We start from the raw sequence: 20,196 nt of genomic DNA, 5'->3' as shown, positions 1-20,196 counted from the left end.
TTAGCTTACTTCAGGTCTATTCCTGAATTTTTTTATTAAGTTGATCTCTATTACCAATTCATTCTTTGTTTAGAGATATATTTACTAAAATGTAGACTCACGCAGTGCTTCTGGAAGCCTGTCTAGCAGCTTGGCGCTCTTTCCTTTTCTTGTCTGGTGGCTTGGCTAAGACTATTTCAATTTCTTCCCCTTCTATCTCCTTGCCATTCATTTCATCCATGGCCTACACAAAATTACAAAAATAAATTTATTTTACCTGTAAAAATAGAACTTTAAAACATAATTACATAGACATACCCTCCCATTTAATACAATTAATAAACAATTTACTTCACAACTATTTTAACTGGCAAAAGAATCAAGCCACAAAGCAAAAAATACAAAGTATTTATTTCCCTCAATCTTACCTTCTTATGTGTAAATTATATTGAAAACAAAACTGATGTCCTACTCTTATATTTAAAAAGCTGGAAGGTCTTCCAGAGCCACCTATCACTGCTCCTTAATTCCAAAGAACTAACCCCTCAAGGTTGAGCCGTAACAAAAAAGCAAATCCACATCTGGGAAATGCCATAATTAACATAAACTTTTCAAGACTCAAATTTTTAAAATAAAAACATGGCATTCAACATGTAAATCTGAAACTGCTCTTCCATAAAAATCTTAAAGATCTGAAAGACAAATGAGGTTAATGAATGAGGTTATCAGTGAAAATGAACAAGATACCGACCAAAAAATGCCTAGGTTTCCCCCACAACACTTCACCTAGAACAGGTACAGACTAATAAAGCCTTGAGTATTCACCGGGAGAGCAGTAATCGAAAGCATCCTATGCTCTAGTCCTTTATCTGTGTTGTTCCACCTAATAGCCTCTGCCATACATCCAAGTTCAAGTAACTCAGTAACAAAATGTCACACCTCCTTGCCACAGCCTTTCTGCTTCCCTACACAATCTTTTCCGCTCTGGACAAACAGAATAAAACGCTCTATCCATAAAGAACATTCAGAGATTCACAAGCAACTAGACAAAGATTACATCAGTCCTCCTCTACCTGCTAACTGCTCCCCATGACCACACACTTCACCTAAAGCAACTAAGTCCACAGAAGCTTCCCAGTTGCTGACACATTTTGAAATTTCACAGACCTCTCTGGCAAACCCCCCTACCAGTTTTTATACTTCTTTTCAATTAGAGACAAGTTATTTAGTAACAACTGAATGAGAAGCAATACTCAGAAGGTATAAATTAGTTATCCGTGTTTCATACCACTGGCAATTTCAGAAACCAAGCATTAAATTCTGCACTAAGCTGTGAATTTTATAAGCAATGCTGTCTCACTAATTAGCTTTCATCAAAAAGCAAGCCAATAAATTCTAACTAATACAAAGATTCTATAAGGCACACTTTAAAGCAAATATCCTGGGCAGGAAACAGAAACTGCTCAAATTAGAGGGGGCCCCACTCCAACAGACCACGCCGAAGAAGGACCAGGCCTGAGTGAGTCACTGAGGATGCTCGACATACCTTCCCAAATAAAAAACTTCTGTTAGTGTTTTGTCTTCTCTCCCCAATCGGGAAAGGTGAGAGGAACAAGAAACTACCAATTCACATGGAAGATACTGCTGATCCACTATTGGCAGAAAACAGCACAGGTATTCAGGTTTTACCCTCTCGCCACCACACAAAATGCTTTCACACTTTTCATTACTATCATCAAATTGACTATTATATTCAAGAAGTATCTCTAACAACTCCTGAAACCAGCAACACAGCTAATACTACTAGAATTCCGCAATGACTGAAGAAAGGCAAATCTATGAAGGACTAACCACTCTCTCTGAACACATCTGGTGAATTCAGTAGGTCAGTCGTGCTGTGTGAGAAGTCACACACACTGACTGCTCTGGTCTTTCACAGGTCCACAAAGTAAGGTAAACAAAGCAGTTATAATATGATTCATTACCTGTTTACCATTTACAGCAGCTAATTCCTACACCTTATAATATTTCCAGGGCATCATGCTATCAAATATTAGGCTTACAAAAACAATATAGAGATTAAAAATAACTTGCCTGAAGTTACAAACCCAGTTAGTAATAATCAGGCTTTGAAATATGAAAGCTTACCTGTTACACTACTACCACTTCACAGATTATTAAAAGTAAGTTCCAGAGTTCGGCAAAAGCTGAAAACCAATTTTATTTCAGTTTTTAAAGTCATTTTATGTGTTTAGCAAGTCTCAACAACAAAATTCAAATATCAAGAAGCAAAATTTCAAGTTTCTACCTTAACAGCTGCTCCTCTGTCTTCAAAATGAACAAATGCATAATCTTTCAACTTCTTCACTCGTTCGAGTTTTCCAAATTCAGAAAATGACTTTTCCAATATTTCTTCTGTCACTGTAGTAGCCAAGTTTCTCACAAATAAAACTTTCACCTAATACAACAAATATAAAACATTGGCATTGGCTACTAATTTTTTGCTTAAGTCTTACATTAAAGTATTTCTTCCTAACTTCACAGCAGGCTTTCCTTCTCAAAAACATTAAATAATAAAGGTGCATCACAGAAGGTATAAAAATTGCCAAGAAAATTATTCTGTAAGTTACCAATTTATATAGATTGGTTCCTTCTCCTGCCCTGTAACTAGCACTGGGGCACCTGGGTGGCTCAGTCGGTTAAGTGCCTGCCTTTGGCTCAGTTCATGATCCCAGGGTGCTGGGATTGAGCCCCACATCGGGCTCTCTGCTCAGTAGGGAGCCTGCTTCTCCCTCTCCCTCTGCTGCCCCCGCCTTGTGCTCACTCTCTCTCTGTGTCAAATAAATAAAATCTTTAAAAACAAATTCTGAAAAAATAAATAAAAATAAAGTACCTAACACTGTGAACAGAACCTTCAAGGAGCCAAGAGATAATTACTAAGTTAATTCACAAATTTAACAGGTCCCTGAGTATCAACTGAAACAACATGTTTTGGGGTTTTGCTCCCTGCAGAACTGAGTAATTAAGCTAATTCTAAAGTTCATATGGAAAAATAAACAAGAACAGTCAGAAAAAAAAAATTTGGAGACTAGCCCTACCAGATATAACAAACTATAATGCTTAAATCACTGAAACAGTATAGTGTTCACCTGGATAAAACTAAAAGTTGGGGGTGCCTGGCTGGCTCAGTTAGAGGGGCATGTGACTCTTGATCTCAGGGTTGTGAGCTCGAGCCCCACGCTGGGTGTAAGGATTACTTAAAAATAAAATCTTAAAAAAAGAAGTTGGATTCATACCTCAGACTACATACCAGGGTAAACTCCAAATAGATCAAAAATTTTAAAAGGGGTGGTGATGGGGAGAGTCTGAAAAATATTAAAAGAAAATAAAGGTGGGGCACCTGGATGGCTCAGATGGTTAACTGTCTGCCTTCCACACAGGCCCTGATCCAAGGGTTCCGGGATTGAGCCCCACTCTTCCTCTCCCTCTGCCTGCCACTCCCCCTGCCTGTGCTTGCCCACATGCTCTCTCTCGCTCTGTCAAATAAATAAATATTGAAGGAAAGAAAGAAAGATAAAGGTAATTCCTTTACATAACATTGCTCCAAGGAAGGCTTTATAATTTAGAAGCTATTATAGGGGCGCCTGCGTGGCTCAGTGGGTTAAGCGGCTGCCTTCCGCTCAGATCATGATCTCAAGGTCCTGGGATCGAGGCCTGCATCGGGCTCTCTGCTCAGCGGGGAACCATGCTTCCCCCTCTTTCTCTGCCTCTCTGCCTACTTGTGATCTCTCTCTGTCAAATAAATAAATACAATCTTAAAATAAAATAAAAGCTATTATATAAAGGAGTGGTAGAATTCACTACTAGAAATAAATGGCTTTCACATGGCAAAAATGACAGAAGTGGAGCCAAAAGACAAATGACTTCTATCACAAAGAGTTAACCTCTATTTTAAAATATCAGAGTTCCAGAAAATAAGAAAAAGCTCAATGGAAAACTGAATAAAAGACATGCAAAATTCATGAATACAAGGTTCATACAAAGAAACACAAATGGCCCTTCAACATACTAAAAACTTAAATCCATGCATAGTAAGAGAAGTAAATCATAACGGCTTTCAGATACACCATTTACCAGACTGGCAAAATCCAAAAATATTACACACTATTTTGACAAGGATGAGGAAAGTGGGCCTCTTGTATTTTGCTGGTGGGAGGATAAAACAGTACAGGGGAATATGGCAATATTTTACAATACAAAAGTATTTTATAATAATTGCAGAAGCATGTACTCTGTGGCCCACAATTCTATCTCTGAGAATCTATCCTACAGATGTATCTGCACTTTTATCAACTGACACCATACAAGCTCATTCACTATAATATTGTTACAATAATAGAAACTCTGCCCAACCAGCTGAACACAGTATAGTATACCCACACAATGGAACATTATGTAGCCATAATTGTTGGTAAGACATTTTTTCCCTTTTTTACATCTCTGAAATGGGAATCCAACTTACAGTTAATGTGACATGCAAGCACTGTTTCAAAATTAAATTGGCAACATTTAATAACTTCTTAGTAGTACACATAATAGTGATATACCACCTTAGAGTTCATGAACTAGGATACTGAATAAAGCAAATATAGATCAGTGAATGCAGGTTACCTGTACCCATCATGTAAAAAGTTCAGGAAAGTAAGAATACTCGTATTTGCCTGTATCTGTCTGAGGAAATACTACAAGAATAAACCAGAGACTACGAAAACTGGGTGTGTACTGGGAACGAGGGAATACAATAGATGCAGCTAGGTAGAGGCTGGACTTTTTGATTTTTAAAGATTTTATTTATTTGACAGAGAGATACAGAGAAAGCACAAGTAGACAGAGCAGCAAGCAGAGGGAGAGGGAGAAGCAAGCTCTCCGCTGAGCCGGGAGCCCGATGAGGGGCTGGATCCCAGGACCCTGGGATCATAACCCGAGTTGAAGGCAGCTGCTTAACCGACTGAGCCACCCAGGCATGCCGAGGTAGGACTTCTTTAATCTATACCTTTCTGTGTAATTTTGATTTTTGAACTAAGGAATTCTATTACCTATTCAAAGAAAAAAATTAACATACCCGGTGAATAAACTCTTTCCTCAGATAAAGGATATATGAATAAAAATTATTTGGGGGAAGGTATTACTTCAAGGCGGGGACTCTAACACTGTCCACCTCCATCTCTACCCTCTTTATTTTCACAGTGTTGTCAGAGAGGTCAGACTCAACATTATGCAGGCCTCAGTTGGTTTATTTACCCTTTTTTTTTTTTTTTAAACCAAAACCAATTTTTTTTTTCTTTTTCAGGATGAAACCAAAACATACGATGTAAAAATTACTTGTTGAAAGTTTGTTTAAAACATTCAACAGGAAAAAAGTCCCTTTAAGAAATATAGGCTCTTAGGTTTCGGTTGATTATAAACTGACCCAACTTGGCAAGAAATCTTTAATGAATTAGAACACTGATAATGTTAACAGCAGAAGGGTAGAGCATCCACCCTCCACTTTAGAAAACAATAAAGGAATCAGTATTAGTCAATCAAATTTACTCAGTCGGTATTATTCAAGTTTACAGAGGCCTCTTTTTCATTCTGAATGTTGTTTATGATCTAGGAAGTATAGTTCCTAGAATAAAATGTTGAGGTTTTCTAACCCTATAAAGCTCAGGATGCACTTCAATCCAAAAAGTTATTAAGAGGTATGTGAAAAGTGTTGATGAGCACATCACCAGCCAAACTACACTTCAGATTCTCTGTGAATTTTATTCACCTCTTAAAATGTGTAACATATCTATACTGCTATTTTAAACAAGTTTTTACAGAAAAAGCAATACAAACTCTACTGTTTCTACAAGGCAATTCCAAATTGTAAGGGTGCTTAAGAGATTTATCCAACTCCAATAAAACAGAGGACATCCAAGTTCAATAGGTTTGCCCAAAGTCACAATTAATTGTATTAGAAGAAACAAATGGAATTAAAATCAAGTTAGTAAAAAATAAAAATAATCAGAGCTATTTAAATTCCTAGTCTCTTTCCTTAACACAAATCCATTCAAGGAATACAAGAAAAGGACACTGAGCAGCACATCTGAGAGCCTCTCTGGTTCATTCTCTGTGGATCTTCTCTAACCCAAGATGACTTTGCCTATAAAACTTGTTCACACTAGTATAAACTGGGGCTCTCCTCCAAACTAATTAGAGTGAAGATTACTTGCTCAGAACCTGGAATAAAAAGCTTTAGAGGAAGACTTCCCAGTCTAGGAGAATTCAACTACCAATTTATGGTCATTACAGAGTTGCTGCCTCACCAAGAAGGGAAGAGACACACAAAAATACTCAGAAATTCACTAAGATCAGCAGAGATGCAACTCTGATGAGTCCCTTCAATTCCAGCAGTCACCTGAAGGGAAAGCCTAACAATCAAGCCTCATGGCACCATTATTTACCAGGCAGGGATCATGGCAACAGAAGTATAAGGCTTAGGAGGAAAGTGAGGGCCTGCCACAGGATCTGCCATGCATATTTTGCCACCACCACACAAGAGCAAACACGATAACCCTCTGCCTTTCTTCATGGAGACAACAGTCTTAAGGGAACTTAATCGTTAGATTAAAAAAAAGAAATAGAAAAATCAGCTATAAATCTAAATAAATTATCAATGGCCATGTAATAAGTCTTACTATGGTCAATGAAGACTGCAATTCATAATCTCCAAAAAACATTACTTCTGTCTGTATCCAATAAGACCTCTCTTTTTTAAAAACTCTGTATCCTTCCTAGCTCCTAGCACTGAACAAATTCTCAATGCTGATGGACATACTTAAACCAATTTCACTTCAGTTCCTTTTGCACATTTAATCTCCAGGAAAAGGGATGATAACAGAAATTTCTAGATACCAAGAAAGACTGTTAAGTTTGGTATTAAAGCAGATTCTAGAATTAAGATCAAGAGCTATAAACTGTATTTATTATATAACTTTTAAAAGTTGAGCTTTATCGGAGTACAAAATTTAAATAATCACCTCACCCCCATCCCAAGCAACTGCATTTACCTTAGCCATGACTTCTGGATCTGGTTCTTCCACAGGGTCAGCCCATTCAACTGTAACTACATTTCCCCATACTTTTACTTTTCCACTCATCAGCCGGCGTCTGGCTTGTGCTGCTGACTTGTGATCCTCATATTCAAGGAAGCAGAACCCCCGATTCTTCTTTTTGTCATCGGGTTGATGATAGAGAATAACGTCCACCAAACCCTCTGTTAAACCAACAGCCAGATATATAAGCCAAAAGCATCCACCACACATCTAGCGGTTAGGCAGACCTAAATCCATTTGCCGAAGAGCAAAAAATATTGAAGAAGCCTCAAAATGATTCCCTAATTACCTAGTAGACAATTAAATCAGCATTGTTAGATATGGATTGTGAAACAGTATTTTATGTTCCTTTTTAATTTTTTTCAGGGTCCTGAGGGTACAGCCATAAGCAACAGGTCCAGTTACTGTATTCTGATATAGAACATACCATGTTTTAGAGTGTTTGATATAACAAGACCTTACAATTTATGAAACCAAGGAATTTAAAAACCAAATTATTAATATAAATTCAAAGGAATTTACATTCAACCAAGTAATCAAGACCAAAAATCATCCTTGGCTCTAACTTAAAAGTTACTTTTACCAAGAATGAAAATGATTGCTGGGGCACCTGGGTGACTCTGTTAAGCGTCTGCCTTCAGCTCAGGCCGTGGTCCCGAGGTCCTGGGATCATGCCCCACGTCGAGCTCCCTGCTCGGCGGGGAGTCTGCTTCTCTCTCCCTCTTCCTCTGCCCCTCACCCCCAGCTCATGCTGAATCTCTCATGCTCTCTCTCAAACAAATAAATAAAATCTTAAAAAAAAAAAAAAAAAAAGAAAGAAAAAAGAAAATGATTGCTAAATATTGGTGTCCCTCCGGTCTTAGTCCTGTGTTCTCATCCTTCCACATATGTTGTTTCTAGGTAGTATCAGCTAGTCAGTACTTTTAGAAGCTATCTATATCCTTAAGAATGCTTACATTTTATTTCTAATCCAGACTTAAAGACATTTCAAATTTAGCATGTCCAAAATCACAGTTACCACTCCCCGAATGTGTCTTCTCTACTTCCCTATCTAATAAATAGGACCATCTCCTGGTTCTCAAGCCAGAAATTAAAGACTCTTCCTTGATTTCCTTCCTTTACTTTCTTTCCTTTACTCCCCTACTCAATTCAGAGCCCATCTACTTTTTTCCACCTTCACAGCTATTACCCTCATCCAATCTTCTATCCAAACTACTGTGATAGCCTCAACTAATTGATTAACTTCTACTCTTAAGCCCCTCTAAACCATTACCCATATGGCAGTAGAGATAATATTCCGTAAACATGAAACAGATGTTACTCCCTGCTTGAGATCTTTAAATACCTTCTCATTCTACAAAAATTAAATCTAAACTTCTTATAAGGTCCACAAAAGCTTTGCCTACTTCATCTAATTCTACCCTTAACTCTACAGTAATTTTAACAACACTGGCCTTCTCCCAGTTCCTATAATACACCAAGTTCTTTCTTGCCTCAGAGACTTGGCATGTGTTGCTCTGCCAGAATGCACAGTCCTCTGTTCTTTGTCTGCTACATCCTCCTCATTCTTCAGGTCTTGTCCAAAATGTCATGTTATCAGAAAAGTCTTCCATAAACATCAAAACGGGGATAATAGCTATTCTCTAGCTAAGTATCTCTTATTTTGCTCTTCTCAGTGCTTACCACAATGTGTAAATATTTCTTTAGTTTTTTGTGTTACTCCTTTCCCAGAATGTAAGCTCTACAAGGGCAGAAAACAGATCTTATTCACCACTGTATCCCAGCGCATAGCACAATGCCACCGCTTTAACAGGCACTGGACAAACACCTGCTGAAGGAATGAATACATGGATAAGAAGCCAGAAAGGAGCCGACAGGTAATAAAGTGATGGGGGCAAAGAACTGCGCCATTTGGAGCATGTGACCAACACAAGTGTGATGGAGAGTGGTAGTGGTTACAAAGTAGAATGCTAGAAAATCAAGATTTCGGAGTGGGCAGAATTTCTGGCAGCAAGATCCAGAACATGATCGGGATGTGGGGGGAACGGAAATAGAGAACTGGAAATGAGGCAGTCATAAAACTAGGAGGCTAGGGGCCTGGACGGTCATCCGTGTACATGTTAAAGGTACTACAAATAAGTCAATTTAGGGAGGAAGAGCAAGACTCTGAGCAATCTTCAATTAACGAAAGACTGAATCGAGAATGAATCGAGCAACGGATGACAGCATCAAGGGAGGAGAAAGGACGGTTTATCTGGAGGACAAAAAAACATGGCTTTTATGAGGGGAAGTAATGGTCTAAATCAGTGTTTCTTAAACCATAGCTAGACTGAGTTTATCTTTACCCATGTTTAAGACAAATGAAATGGAACAGGAAAGATAACACTAAATCATGTAAAATAAGTGAAAGTACAAGTTTTGTTGAACTTTGTTTCAGTTACAAATGTATATAGACCTGTGATGTAACATGTACTTCTCAAGTCTATGGATTTAGAATAGGAAATTTTGAAAAATCTGATCTAGACAAGGCAACAGGGAGGAGGAGGAGGAGGAGAAAAAACTCCCAGCCTCTTGGCCCTAAAGCAAGCTGAATGCTGGGAAGCCTTCACTGAAGGGCTACCAGGCAAAGACTCTGGCAAAAGCTAAGGAGCAATGAAGGCACAGAAGTAAGGGGACATTCCAAGAAATGAAGGCTATAAGGGAACATGCTTAGACCAAACCACTGTAAGGCAGAAAGGAGACAATTTAGACACTGAAGATTTGCATTTTTAGATTAATATACACTTCTCTTTCTTGGTACTTATAAATAGCACCACAGATTTCCCAAAACTAACTTCTACTAAATACATTTTTGTTTTACCTGTGACTTTACTGAATTCTTCCAGAATGTTTTCCTTAGTCTTATTCTTCGGAATTGATCCAACAAAAAGCCTGTTGTTTGCCACAGAAATGCACACTCCAAGGTGTTTACCGGGGCGAATTTCATAGCTGTCACACTGCAAGGAAGAAAAGAACCAGATACCCCACAACCATCCCAAACTCAGGACAATTGTCTCACTCTAAAAAATTCAACAATGTAAGGTCAAACACTTCCTGCTTCACAAACTCACCGAGTTCCCTCATGCTTACCATTATAAAAATGTGTATTTTAAAACTTGTTACAGTCTCTCATCTTAGTTTGGTTTTGTTAATTTTCACTGCTCTTCTGGATATAAAGGACTGAGTTATTCACTATTTTTTAAAATACCTTACGTCATATTTCAATGTTATCTATCTGAAAAATTTTCCAGAGAATTTCAGAAAAAGTACCCAAGACTGATCATTCAGGATCCATGGAGATAAAATTAGATACAGATAAGCCAAAAGCAAAACAATAGTTAACTAAGTATAATCAGTAAGAAGAAATTCAGAAGAATTTTATATTCTACAGAAAACACAGTATTCTAAATCCAAACATGAAAAGTTTTAAACTGCACAGCAAACACAATACCTTCAAAATTATATGAAATGATAGGAAATAAAAAAAGGCTTTATTTAAATCACTATGGAGATAGTTTCTTTGATAAACCTCAGCTTCCTCGACTTTAACATTACTTACCATTAGCCTACTAAAACATACATGATTATTAAAAAATAAAAATCATCTATACGTTACCAAAAATTAGGAAATGAAGCTTTGAAATTTTCTCAATAAAAACAAGGAAAAGTTCTTAATAAAAACTAAAATCTGGGTCAAGCTAGAATGGAACTAATTTAGAAGCGATTAATAGAACAAAAAGCCCTGGTGAAAGAGGTACCCATTCCAGAAGGCCTGGAACTAGACTAAGTGAGGCTTTTAAATGTCTGGAAAGAGTATGCAGAAACAATGACACGGTTTTTTTCTAAGTTCCTGAGATGGGTGTACCAACACAGGTAAGAAGATATTTCTCATTTGCAGAACTGTTACAACTACTACTACTACAGGAGTACTATTGATTACTACGTACAAAGGGTAAAAGAAAATTACTAGATTACAGAAGATGGTCTACAAAATAGTAAAAAAGGAGAAAGACTGAAAGAGAAGACTGGAGGGTCTGAAAACAAAGTACAGAGAAGAACAGGCATATACTCAGACAATAAATTGTATGATTAGGTTGTAACAAAAATAAAAGTCTCAGATCATTTCATGAATTGTGTCCTAAAAGTCACTGTCACCCAGTTATATCCCCCAGAATCCATCCCAGCCTTCATTACACTTTTAAGAATCTTGTCCTGAAGTTTAACGGTAACAATTCACATCTTTTTTTGCCTAAAATCCAAAGAGAGAACTGCAGAAGCCAAATATTCAAATGAAACTTTAGATACTACCCAATCTAATAAGTAACAGAATTACGGGAGACTTTCTCGAACACATTACTTCTTGGGTATTTTCAGTCTTTTTTACTTTTATCATCAGAAAAAAATAGAGCAAAGGTCACATATCAACTTTATCAACATCCCCACCATGCAGAGCAAAAACCAAAGAAAACGAAACAATGTTAACTGCGAATGTTTTTGAGGCAGTCCGATCCGCCACCAGACAGTGAGTGTTTATCACATACCAGCTTAACGGCCTCCTGTGCAGCCTCCTTCCCGCAGAAGGTGATAAACGCATACCCTCTGTTCTGACCAGACAGTGGATCCATCATAAGACGTAGATCCCAAATGGGACCAGCCTTTTCAAAAAGGGGTACCAACTCATCCTCATATAAATCTCTTGGTATTTTACCTACAAAGACCTGGGGGAAAAAAAAGACAAACCTCTATATTAGAATCCCAATATAAGCATTTTAGAGCCACAAAGCCCAACAACTCTTCTTCTAAGGGGCTAGGGGCACAAAGATGGTTAAAGAGGAATGAAGACAATTTGAATCATTAGGAGTTAGCTCTAATGTTTACTATAATGACCGATGGTCATTAACACAGAATAATATTCTATACTGAAAAACGAAAATGATTAGTAAGCGTGTGCAAAATACCTCTGAATTGTTTATTTTTATAATTTCTCTTTTTCTCACAAAAACACAGAATAAAGGATATATATGTATCTTTGGCAAATACGATATCAGCATTTTTGTAAAAACAGTAATTGAATAAATACTGAAGTGGTCTTTCTCAAGTTTTCTCAACTCTCAGTGCCTACGTGGCACAGTCAATGACTTCCCCTAAGGTCATGATCTCAGGGTTGTGAGACTGAGCCCTGTGATGGGCTCCACGCTCAGCGTGGAGCCTGCTTAAGTTTCTCTTGCCCTCTGCTCTTCCACCCCTCATGTGCTCTCTCTCTTTCTCAAACATATAAATCCTAAGGGGGCGCCTGCGTGGCTCAGTGGGTTAAGCCTCTGCCTTCAGCTCAGGCCATGATCCCAGTGTCCTGGGATCAAGCCCCACATTAGGCTCCCTGCTTGTCAGGAACACTGCTTCTCCCTCTCCCACTGCTTGTGTTCCCTCTCTCACTATGTCTCTCTCTGTCAAATAAATAAAATCTTAAAAAATATATATACATATATATAAAATCTTAAAATAACTACTACAAAAATTATGTAATAAGGATTAAATTATGATAAATATGTTAAACAATAAAAAACTTTCTCAGTGTTTAATACTAGACCCACAATTTCTTCAAGCTTCTACCACATAGGCAACAATAAAGACAATCTTGTACATTAAAACATTTGCAATCCACACGCAGTTCTTATTTAGATGCATTTATTTATTTGAGAGAGAGAGGAGAGAATTTCAAGCAGACTCCCCACTGAGTAGGGAGCCAAACACAGGGCTCGATCTCATGACCCTCAGAGATCATTACCTGAGCCAAAACCCAAGAGTCAGACACTTAACTGACCGAGCCAACCAGACGCCTTCACATGCAGCCTTAAAGAGTAAGTCAGCGTCTGCATTTGAGATGAATTTTCTTTCTTTTTCTTTAAAGATTTTATTGGTCAGAGACAGAGCGCACAACCTGGGCGAGCAGCAGGCAGAGGGAGAAGCAGGCTCCCTGCTGAGCAAGGATCCCAGAATCCTGGGATCATGACCTAAGCCAAAGGCAAACGCTTAACCCGCTGAGCCACCCAGGCGTTCCTAGAGATGAGTTTTCTAGTGAAACTCATCTACATCAACATTTCACACTCTGAAAAATGACTTGAATAATGAAAGAGCAATCCAAAAGATGCCCAAATTATTACTGGATATTCAGTTTCTGAAGTTAAGCTCTATAACTGCGCTAAGAAAATCGTTTTCAAAATAATTAGATTTACCTTCATGGCTGTCTGGTAAAACTTCTTTTGAATCCCTAGCATAATTCTCTCACACAAGAGCTATTCAATTCTTCTGTCTCCTTAAAGTCTCCAACCCTCATTCACTAAGTCATCCAAGGAGGGCATGTGGGAAGGTCAGTGGTTTTCTCATATTCTTTCCTAAATTCTTTCCTTCTTCATACCTCAGAAAAAGAGATTTATTTCCTTTCCAAGGTTAACTTCCTAACCATAACAGAGCCCATTTCTTCACACCACCTTCTCCTGGAAATAACTGCAAACTTTTATTTGACTCTCCTATTTTGCTGAGTACATCCTTCCAAACATGCCAAATCTTCCGTAACAAAACAATATGCAAACAAGGAATATTTACCCATTTATCTTTCAAGCACTTTCAAATGCTTTGAACACATGGCCATGTCTACTTTATTTCACTCACGCAGTTATTCAACCCATCTACCATATCCTTAGTACTGTGCAGCTACGAAGCATAAGACATCTAAGGCATCATCTGTGCAACATCCCTACAGAACTATATTTCTAACAAAAACTCACTCTGAAGAGCCCTTGGCATCTATGCTAACTACAATACTGACTTCTTCCTCTAATACTAAGCTGCATCCCCAAATGGGATCCACTAATGGATTTCAAACAACTAAATTCAAGTCTTTTTTCCCCTCACTCTCATCTTGCCTTCTTGGTAAGTGGTAACACTGGTGATGCTGCCTCCTAAAAATTCTCTTCCCTTCAATTTTTAGAATCCTCCACTAGCCTGGTCTTTTCACCTTTTATTTTTTTCTCTATCCTTTCCACAGTGATTCTTCTATTCACCTAATAACAGTCTGCATGTTCCCAAAGTTATGGCTCTATCTAATCTTCCCTGTATTTCCTTCACTTCCAAAGATCATATCCATTCCCCAGTCTATATCTATACACTCATCTCTCACATCTACATCCTAAGACCTAATTTTATACTTCCAACTGCATTTGGAAGCATATCCTATTGGTTGTCCTAATTTTACCTCAAATTATCAATAAACAGTAATGTATTTTCTTGTTTTTTGAATATAGATATATCTAGAGATATGAATGACTGTGGATGTGAATAGTACTAATAGTGATTTATCAATGTGTGAGAAAATGGTTCTAATTTTATTCTTTTCCTTTAATTATATTTTCTAAATATTCTGCCACAGATATAATATTTTTTTTAAGATTTTATTTTATTTATTTGACAGACAGAGATCACAAATAGGCAGAGAGGCAGGCAGAGAGAGAGAGGAAGGGAAGCAGGCTCCCCGCCGAGCAGAAAGCCTGACGTGGGGCTTGATCCCAGGACCCGGGGATCATGACCTGAGCTGAAGGCAGAGGCCTTAACCCACTGAGCCACCCAGGCGCCCCAAGATTTATAACAAATGTTTTTTTCCAAAAATCAAAATGAGTAAAACCCACCCTTGTCAACCACTTCCTTTGATTTTCCTCATTTTTCTTGAGTAACATAATTTCTGCTGCTCCCTCCAGCCCCCAAGATGACCAAGGAAATAATACTTTCAATAAACAAAAATCTCAGCTATTTTGAATCCCTTCCATTCCTATCCACACCCAACTAAACTTCTATGTATCGGCCTGGAGTTGTTCCAATAAATAATACCTAGCCTACAGAACTGACTTCCAACCTACTCATAGAACTTCTCCAAACTTTTCATGAGACAGGGAATTCAATATACCTTCAACTCATATGCCATGTATTTTTCTAAGTTCTAGAGATACAGTGAATACCACAAACAAGGTCTAAGCATTCACGAGGTTTACACTATTGATAGAGACAAAGGTTAAAAAATATATATATGAGGGGCGCCTGGGTGACTCAGTGGGTTAAAGCCTCTGCCTTCGGCTCAGGAGGTGATCCCAGGGTCCTGGGATCAAGCCCTGCATCAGGCTTTCTGCCTGGCGGGGAGCCTGCTTCTGCCTTACCTCTCTGCCTACTTGTTCTCTCTCTCTCTGTCAAAATAAATAAATAAAATCTTTAAAATATATATATATATATATATATATATATATATGTATATGATTTCAAGAGGTATTAAAGGCTAAGAAAAATAAAAGCAAGGAAAGGGAATAAATGAGGAAGAGGCTCTATTTTAATTGGAAGAGTCTCCCTAAAAAGGTAAGTCTGAACTGAGACCTAAGGTAGAAAATTAAGTAAAAATCTAAGGGGGAAAATAAAATCTGAGGAAAGAGCAATCCAAGGTAAAGAACATTACAAAAAGATGGGAGCACACTTAACATATCTGATGAACAGCAAACATGACAGCGACTGGAAGAAAAGCTGGGAAAGAGAGAACAGGGGCCAGATTAAGTTAAACCATGTTAGGAGTTTGCATTTTATTCCAGTTGTTTTGGGAAGATAGCAGAGGGTTTTGAGCAGACAAGTGACTAGATTTGACATGTTCCAAGGGCCTGGCAGCCAGGCAGCAGAGGAACTGTATGGAGAAACGGGCTGCCCAGTCAGGTCACAAGGCAATCCAGGCAAGGGATGATGGCAGCACGGAGTAATAGGTTGATAGCTCAAAGGTAGGGAGAATGTGAGAAATAGTTAAGTTTTAAGTTATGCTGGGTTCATGGGGTGCCTGGGGAGCTCAGTGGTTAAAGCCTCTGCCTTCGGCTCAGGTCACGATCCCAGGGTCCTGGGATCGAGCCCCGCATCGGGCTCTCTGCTCAGCAGGGAGAGCCTGCCTCCCTCTCTCTCTCTCTCTGCCTGCCTCTCTGCCTACTTGGGATCTCTGTCAAATAAACAAATAAAATCTTTAAAAAAGAAAAGTTATACTGGGTTCAGATCTACATTTTAGTTACTTTGAACAAGTTTCTTAATCAGCGAGTCTCAGTATCTTCATCTGGAAATAACATCATCCAGAGGGTTCAATTTCCATGTGAGCAGAGCGCCCAAATCTTGTTCCTCATTTTATTCCCAGCTTGAACACAGTGCCTGGAACATATTAGCTGCTCATCTTTTTTTCTTTAAAGATTTTTATGTATTTATTTGACAGATAGAGATCACAAGAAGGCAGAGAGAGAGGAGGAAGCAGGAAGCAGGTGCCCCACTAGCTGCTCATCTTTGATGAATGTTCAAATGAACATCGACCTCATGCTATTAACTTATACACTAGGTCCCACACCTTCTCTTCCACTCAAGAACAACAATTTGATCATCAGCGCTCTAGTAATTATAATTTGTCACTTAAAAAAATTTTTTTTTCAGGGGCCCCTGGATGGCTCTGTCAGTTGGGCATCACACTTAAAATTTAAATGAAAAAAGTATGTATCCTGACTACGACACACGTTCCAGTTACTGTCCCATTTCTCTGCTACCCTTTTCGGCAAAATTGCTCAAAAAAGCTGTAGGTACTTGCTATCTCAAATCCCTTGCCTCCCACTCTCTTTAATCCTCTCCAAATAGGGCTTTCACCACTATTCTTGACAAAGTCACTGATGACATCCCTGTTGTCAGGATCAAATGGCAATTCACGGTCCTCTCTTTCTCACTTGGAAAGTTTGTTGTAACTGACCACCTTCCTGCTATGAAAACGATCTTCACTGGACTTCTAGGATACCACACCCCTGATTTTTTTCTTACCTCATTGGTTCTTTCTGCTCAGATCCCTTTACTAGTTCCTTCTCAACTCCCCAATCTCTAAATGTAGAGGGCTGCAGGGATCAGATTTTAGACCTTTAGTCTGGCTACACACACTTCCTTGGTGATCACATCCAAACTCATGGTTTTTAAATACCAAGTAGATGCTTAAGCTTCCAACGTTTATAATCTCCAGCCAAAACCCTTCCCTGAATTCCAGGCTTACAGAAGCAACTGCTCATTCAACACAGCTCCACTCAGAGGTCTAAGAGACATCTAACTCTTAACATGTCCAGAACTGAATTATGATCTTCCAATATGCTAATCTGCCCTTCTCTACAGCAGTCTTCATTTTAATCCATGGCAACTCCATCCTTCTAGCTGCTCAGGTCATAAGCCTTGAAGTCATCCTTGGCTCCTTTCTCTCATACCCCCATATCCCACTCATCAATAAACCCTGTTAGATGTGCCTTCAAGATATCCAGAGAATCTGCCGGCTTCTCATCAGCCTCAGTTTATCAATCCTATAAATGACCATTCATTAACGGGGCACAGCACTAAAAAAAACTGTGGATAAAAGATGTCCTGAGCCAGGCCAGGCGCCTGGGTGGCTCAGTGGGTTAAAGCCTCTGCCTTTGACTCAGGTCATGATCTCAGGGTCATGGGATCGAGCCCCACATCCGGCTCTCTGCTCAGCGGGGAGCCTGCTTCCCCCTCTCTCTGCCTGCCTCTCTGCCTACTTGTGATCTGTCAAATAAATAAATAAAATCTTAAAAAAAAAAAAAAAAAAAAAAGATGTCCTAAGACAAAAAAAATAATATAGAAGTATAATTGGTATTCATTTTGAAATATATTTTTTGGTGCGGCTGAGGTCTCTGGCCCAGACAGTGTTTATGTATTTGAAGGTATTTGTATTTGAACATTTAAAATGCGTTCTGGAGGGGCGCCTGGGTGGCTCAGTGGGTTAAGCCTCTGCCTCCGGCTCAGGTCACGATCTCGGGGTCCTGGGATCGAGCCCCACATCAGGCTCTCTGCTCAGCAGAGATCCTGCCTCCCTCTCTTTCTGCCTGCCTCTCTGCCTACTTGTGATCTCTCTGTCAAATAAATAAATTTTAAAAATCTTAAAAAAAAAAAAATGTGTTCTGGGAAGCAAATTCTGGTTCCTATTATTTCCATTAACATAATGCAATGGTGCTTCATAATTACATTGTTCACTATCCCTATTTCTTCCATACCCATTACAAAAACACATAAAGCAAGGAGCACACAAAGTGGCACTGTGAAAATACACCCGACACACAGCTCAGTGAGGAAGCGAAGTGTCAGGTTATTACATTACTTATGTAACACTTGTGCCCGTATTTTTAGAACAGACAGGTATGCCTCATTAAGCAAACCTAAAGTGAAAAACCTATCTTTTGAGAATTTAATGACTGATTGATCACTTTACATACAGGATTCATAAGAGCCAAGTTCCTCATACTCTGAAGTATCATTTGAATGTCAGAAGTCCAACTTACAGATTTTCCATAAGAATACTATTTACTTTAGAAGAAATATCAACAAATCTGTGATCAACAAAGTTCCCAATATGATAATCAATGGGATCCAAAGAGAAACAGGCTAAAAATACTGATTTACTGAGAAGCAGGAGATGGCTTCATTTCAAGATCAGTTTAACATAGGACATTTAAGTAACTTAAAAAGGCTAAAAATAAACAGTATTTAAAACTAGGCATCATTCCTTTGTAAGTTTCTAAGCTCAATTTTTAATTAACTAAAATGAAATAGAAATGTTTTCCTTTTATTAACTTGTTGGTCCCTGAGCCGTTATGGGCCCATAGGAACTGTTCAGAGTAAGCACTCAGGCATATGCAGGTTAGCATCCCCTGCCCCCTGCCCCTCTCAGAACCAACAGAATGGGGGCGCCTGGGTGGCTCAGTGGGTTAAGCCTCTGCCTTCGGCTCAGGTCATAATCTCATGATCTCACGGTCCTGGGATCGAGCCCCACATCGGGCTCTCTGCTCAGTGGGGAGCCTGCTTCCCCCTCTTCCTCTGCCTGCCTCTCTGCCTACTTGTGATCTCTGTCAATAAATAAATAAATCTAAAAAACAAAACAAAACAAAACAAAAAAAGCAAACAAACAGAATGTAATGAATACCGTAACAACCAGTTCTTTCTTTACTCACTAAGCATCAAGACTTGAAAAATGTTTTGGCTGTCTGCTACCTAACCATCAAATACTTCAACAGTAACAGAGAAAAAGGCCTTTGAGTCTCTGGAAGGAACAGAATTAACAGGCAATGGAACACAGTCTTTTGAGGATCTACTAAGGCTCTTCCATTATCCTGCTCCTATTTGTTGTTTTGCAAACACAGCAGCTTTTCCTTATACATAATTCAATTCAGGTACTATTAAGTCATATACTTTTACATCTCTGTTAAATACACTGGTTCTCTAACACCTCCATTAGTTAAAATACCAAAGAATTAAATTTCAATCTACCATTTCCTTTGAATTCCTCTACAAAACACCAGTGCTGTGCTCTTTTAAAAGTCCTTATTATCATGGAAACTAATGAAAACAGAGGCTGTTTCCCAAAACAGGTTTACAATGCCAGCTGAGGAACACAAAGATACTATAACCAGACTGCATCTGAGGGCCCAGACACACTAAAAAACACCCTTCAAAATTAATACCTATCTTTCTTATCTCAGGACAATGCTTAGAAACAACGCAAAGAAGTGCTCCTTTATAGGGTTAATTTACAGTAGATTTTACCAAGACAAAAACCTCACTCTTCTCATAACTTAATTTTAATACTGTCAGACTCAGGCACTGACCCTAATTTCAACTTCCTCACTCAAGAGCTAAAATTTTTAATGACTATAGTGAAACATAAAAGAACAAAAACTTAAACCTCACAGCATCAAAAATGACACCAACTAAAACCAATTTATTTATTAAATCAGTAACCCAATATGTTAAAAACCTATTTTTCTGATTTTTTAAAACTTTAATTTTAGGGTAGCATAGACAGCTCAGTTGGTCAAGTGTCCCACTCTTGGTTTTGGCTCACGTCATGATCTCATGGGTCGTGGAGCCGGCCTGAAGATTCTCTCCCTCTGCCCCTCCCCAACATGCTCTCTAAAATAAATAAATCTTTAAAAGAAAACAA

General features: G+C 38.6%; 1 protein-coding gene across 5 annotated transcripts in view; it reads right to left on the bottom strand.

Moving 5' to 3' along the window:
* Positions 1-20,196, bottom strand: part of LOC111154612 (heterogeneous nuclear ribonucleoprotein R) — a 38,816-nt gene that overhangs the window by 6,387 nt on the left and 12,233 nt on the right. For 3 of the 5 annotated variants that reach the window (XM_022514312.1, XM_022514314.1, XM_022514311.1), the window contains 5 exons: positions 11,699-11,875; positions 9,979-10,114; positions 7,074-7,288; positions 2,288-2,437; positions 102-223 (listed from right to left, as the gene is read on the bottom strand). In XM_022514312.1, the coding sequence (XP_022370020.1) occupies positions 102-223; positions 2,288-2,437; positions 7,074-7,288; positions 9,979-10,114; positions 11,699-11,875 (800 nt within the window). The remainder of the gene's footprint in view (positions 1-101; positions 224-2,287; positions 2,438-7,073; positions 7,289-9,978; positions 10,115-11,698; positions 11,876-20,196) is intronic. The other 2 variants (XM_022514315.1, XM_022514313.1) reach the window with 1 other exon arrangement.

This window comes from Enhydra lutris, unplaced genomic scaffold, assembly GCF_002288905.1.
Source record: "Enhydra lutris kenyoni isolate GAN:26980312 unplaced genomic scaffold, ASM228890v2 scaffoldscaffold38, whole genome shotgun sequence".
Classification (NCBI taxonomy): Eukaryota; Metazoa; Chordata; class Mammalia; order Carnivora; family Mustelidae; genus Enhydra; species Enhydra lutris.
This window is presented reverse-complemented; position numbering and strand designations above follow the sequence as displayed.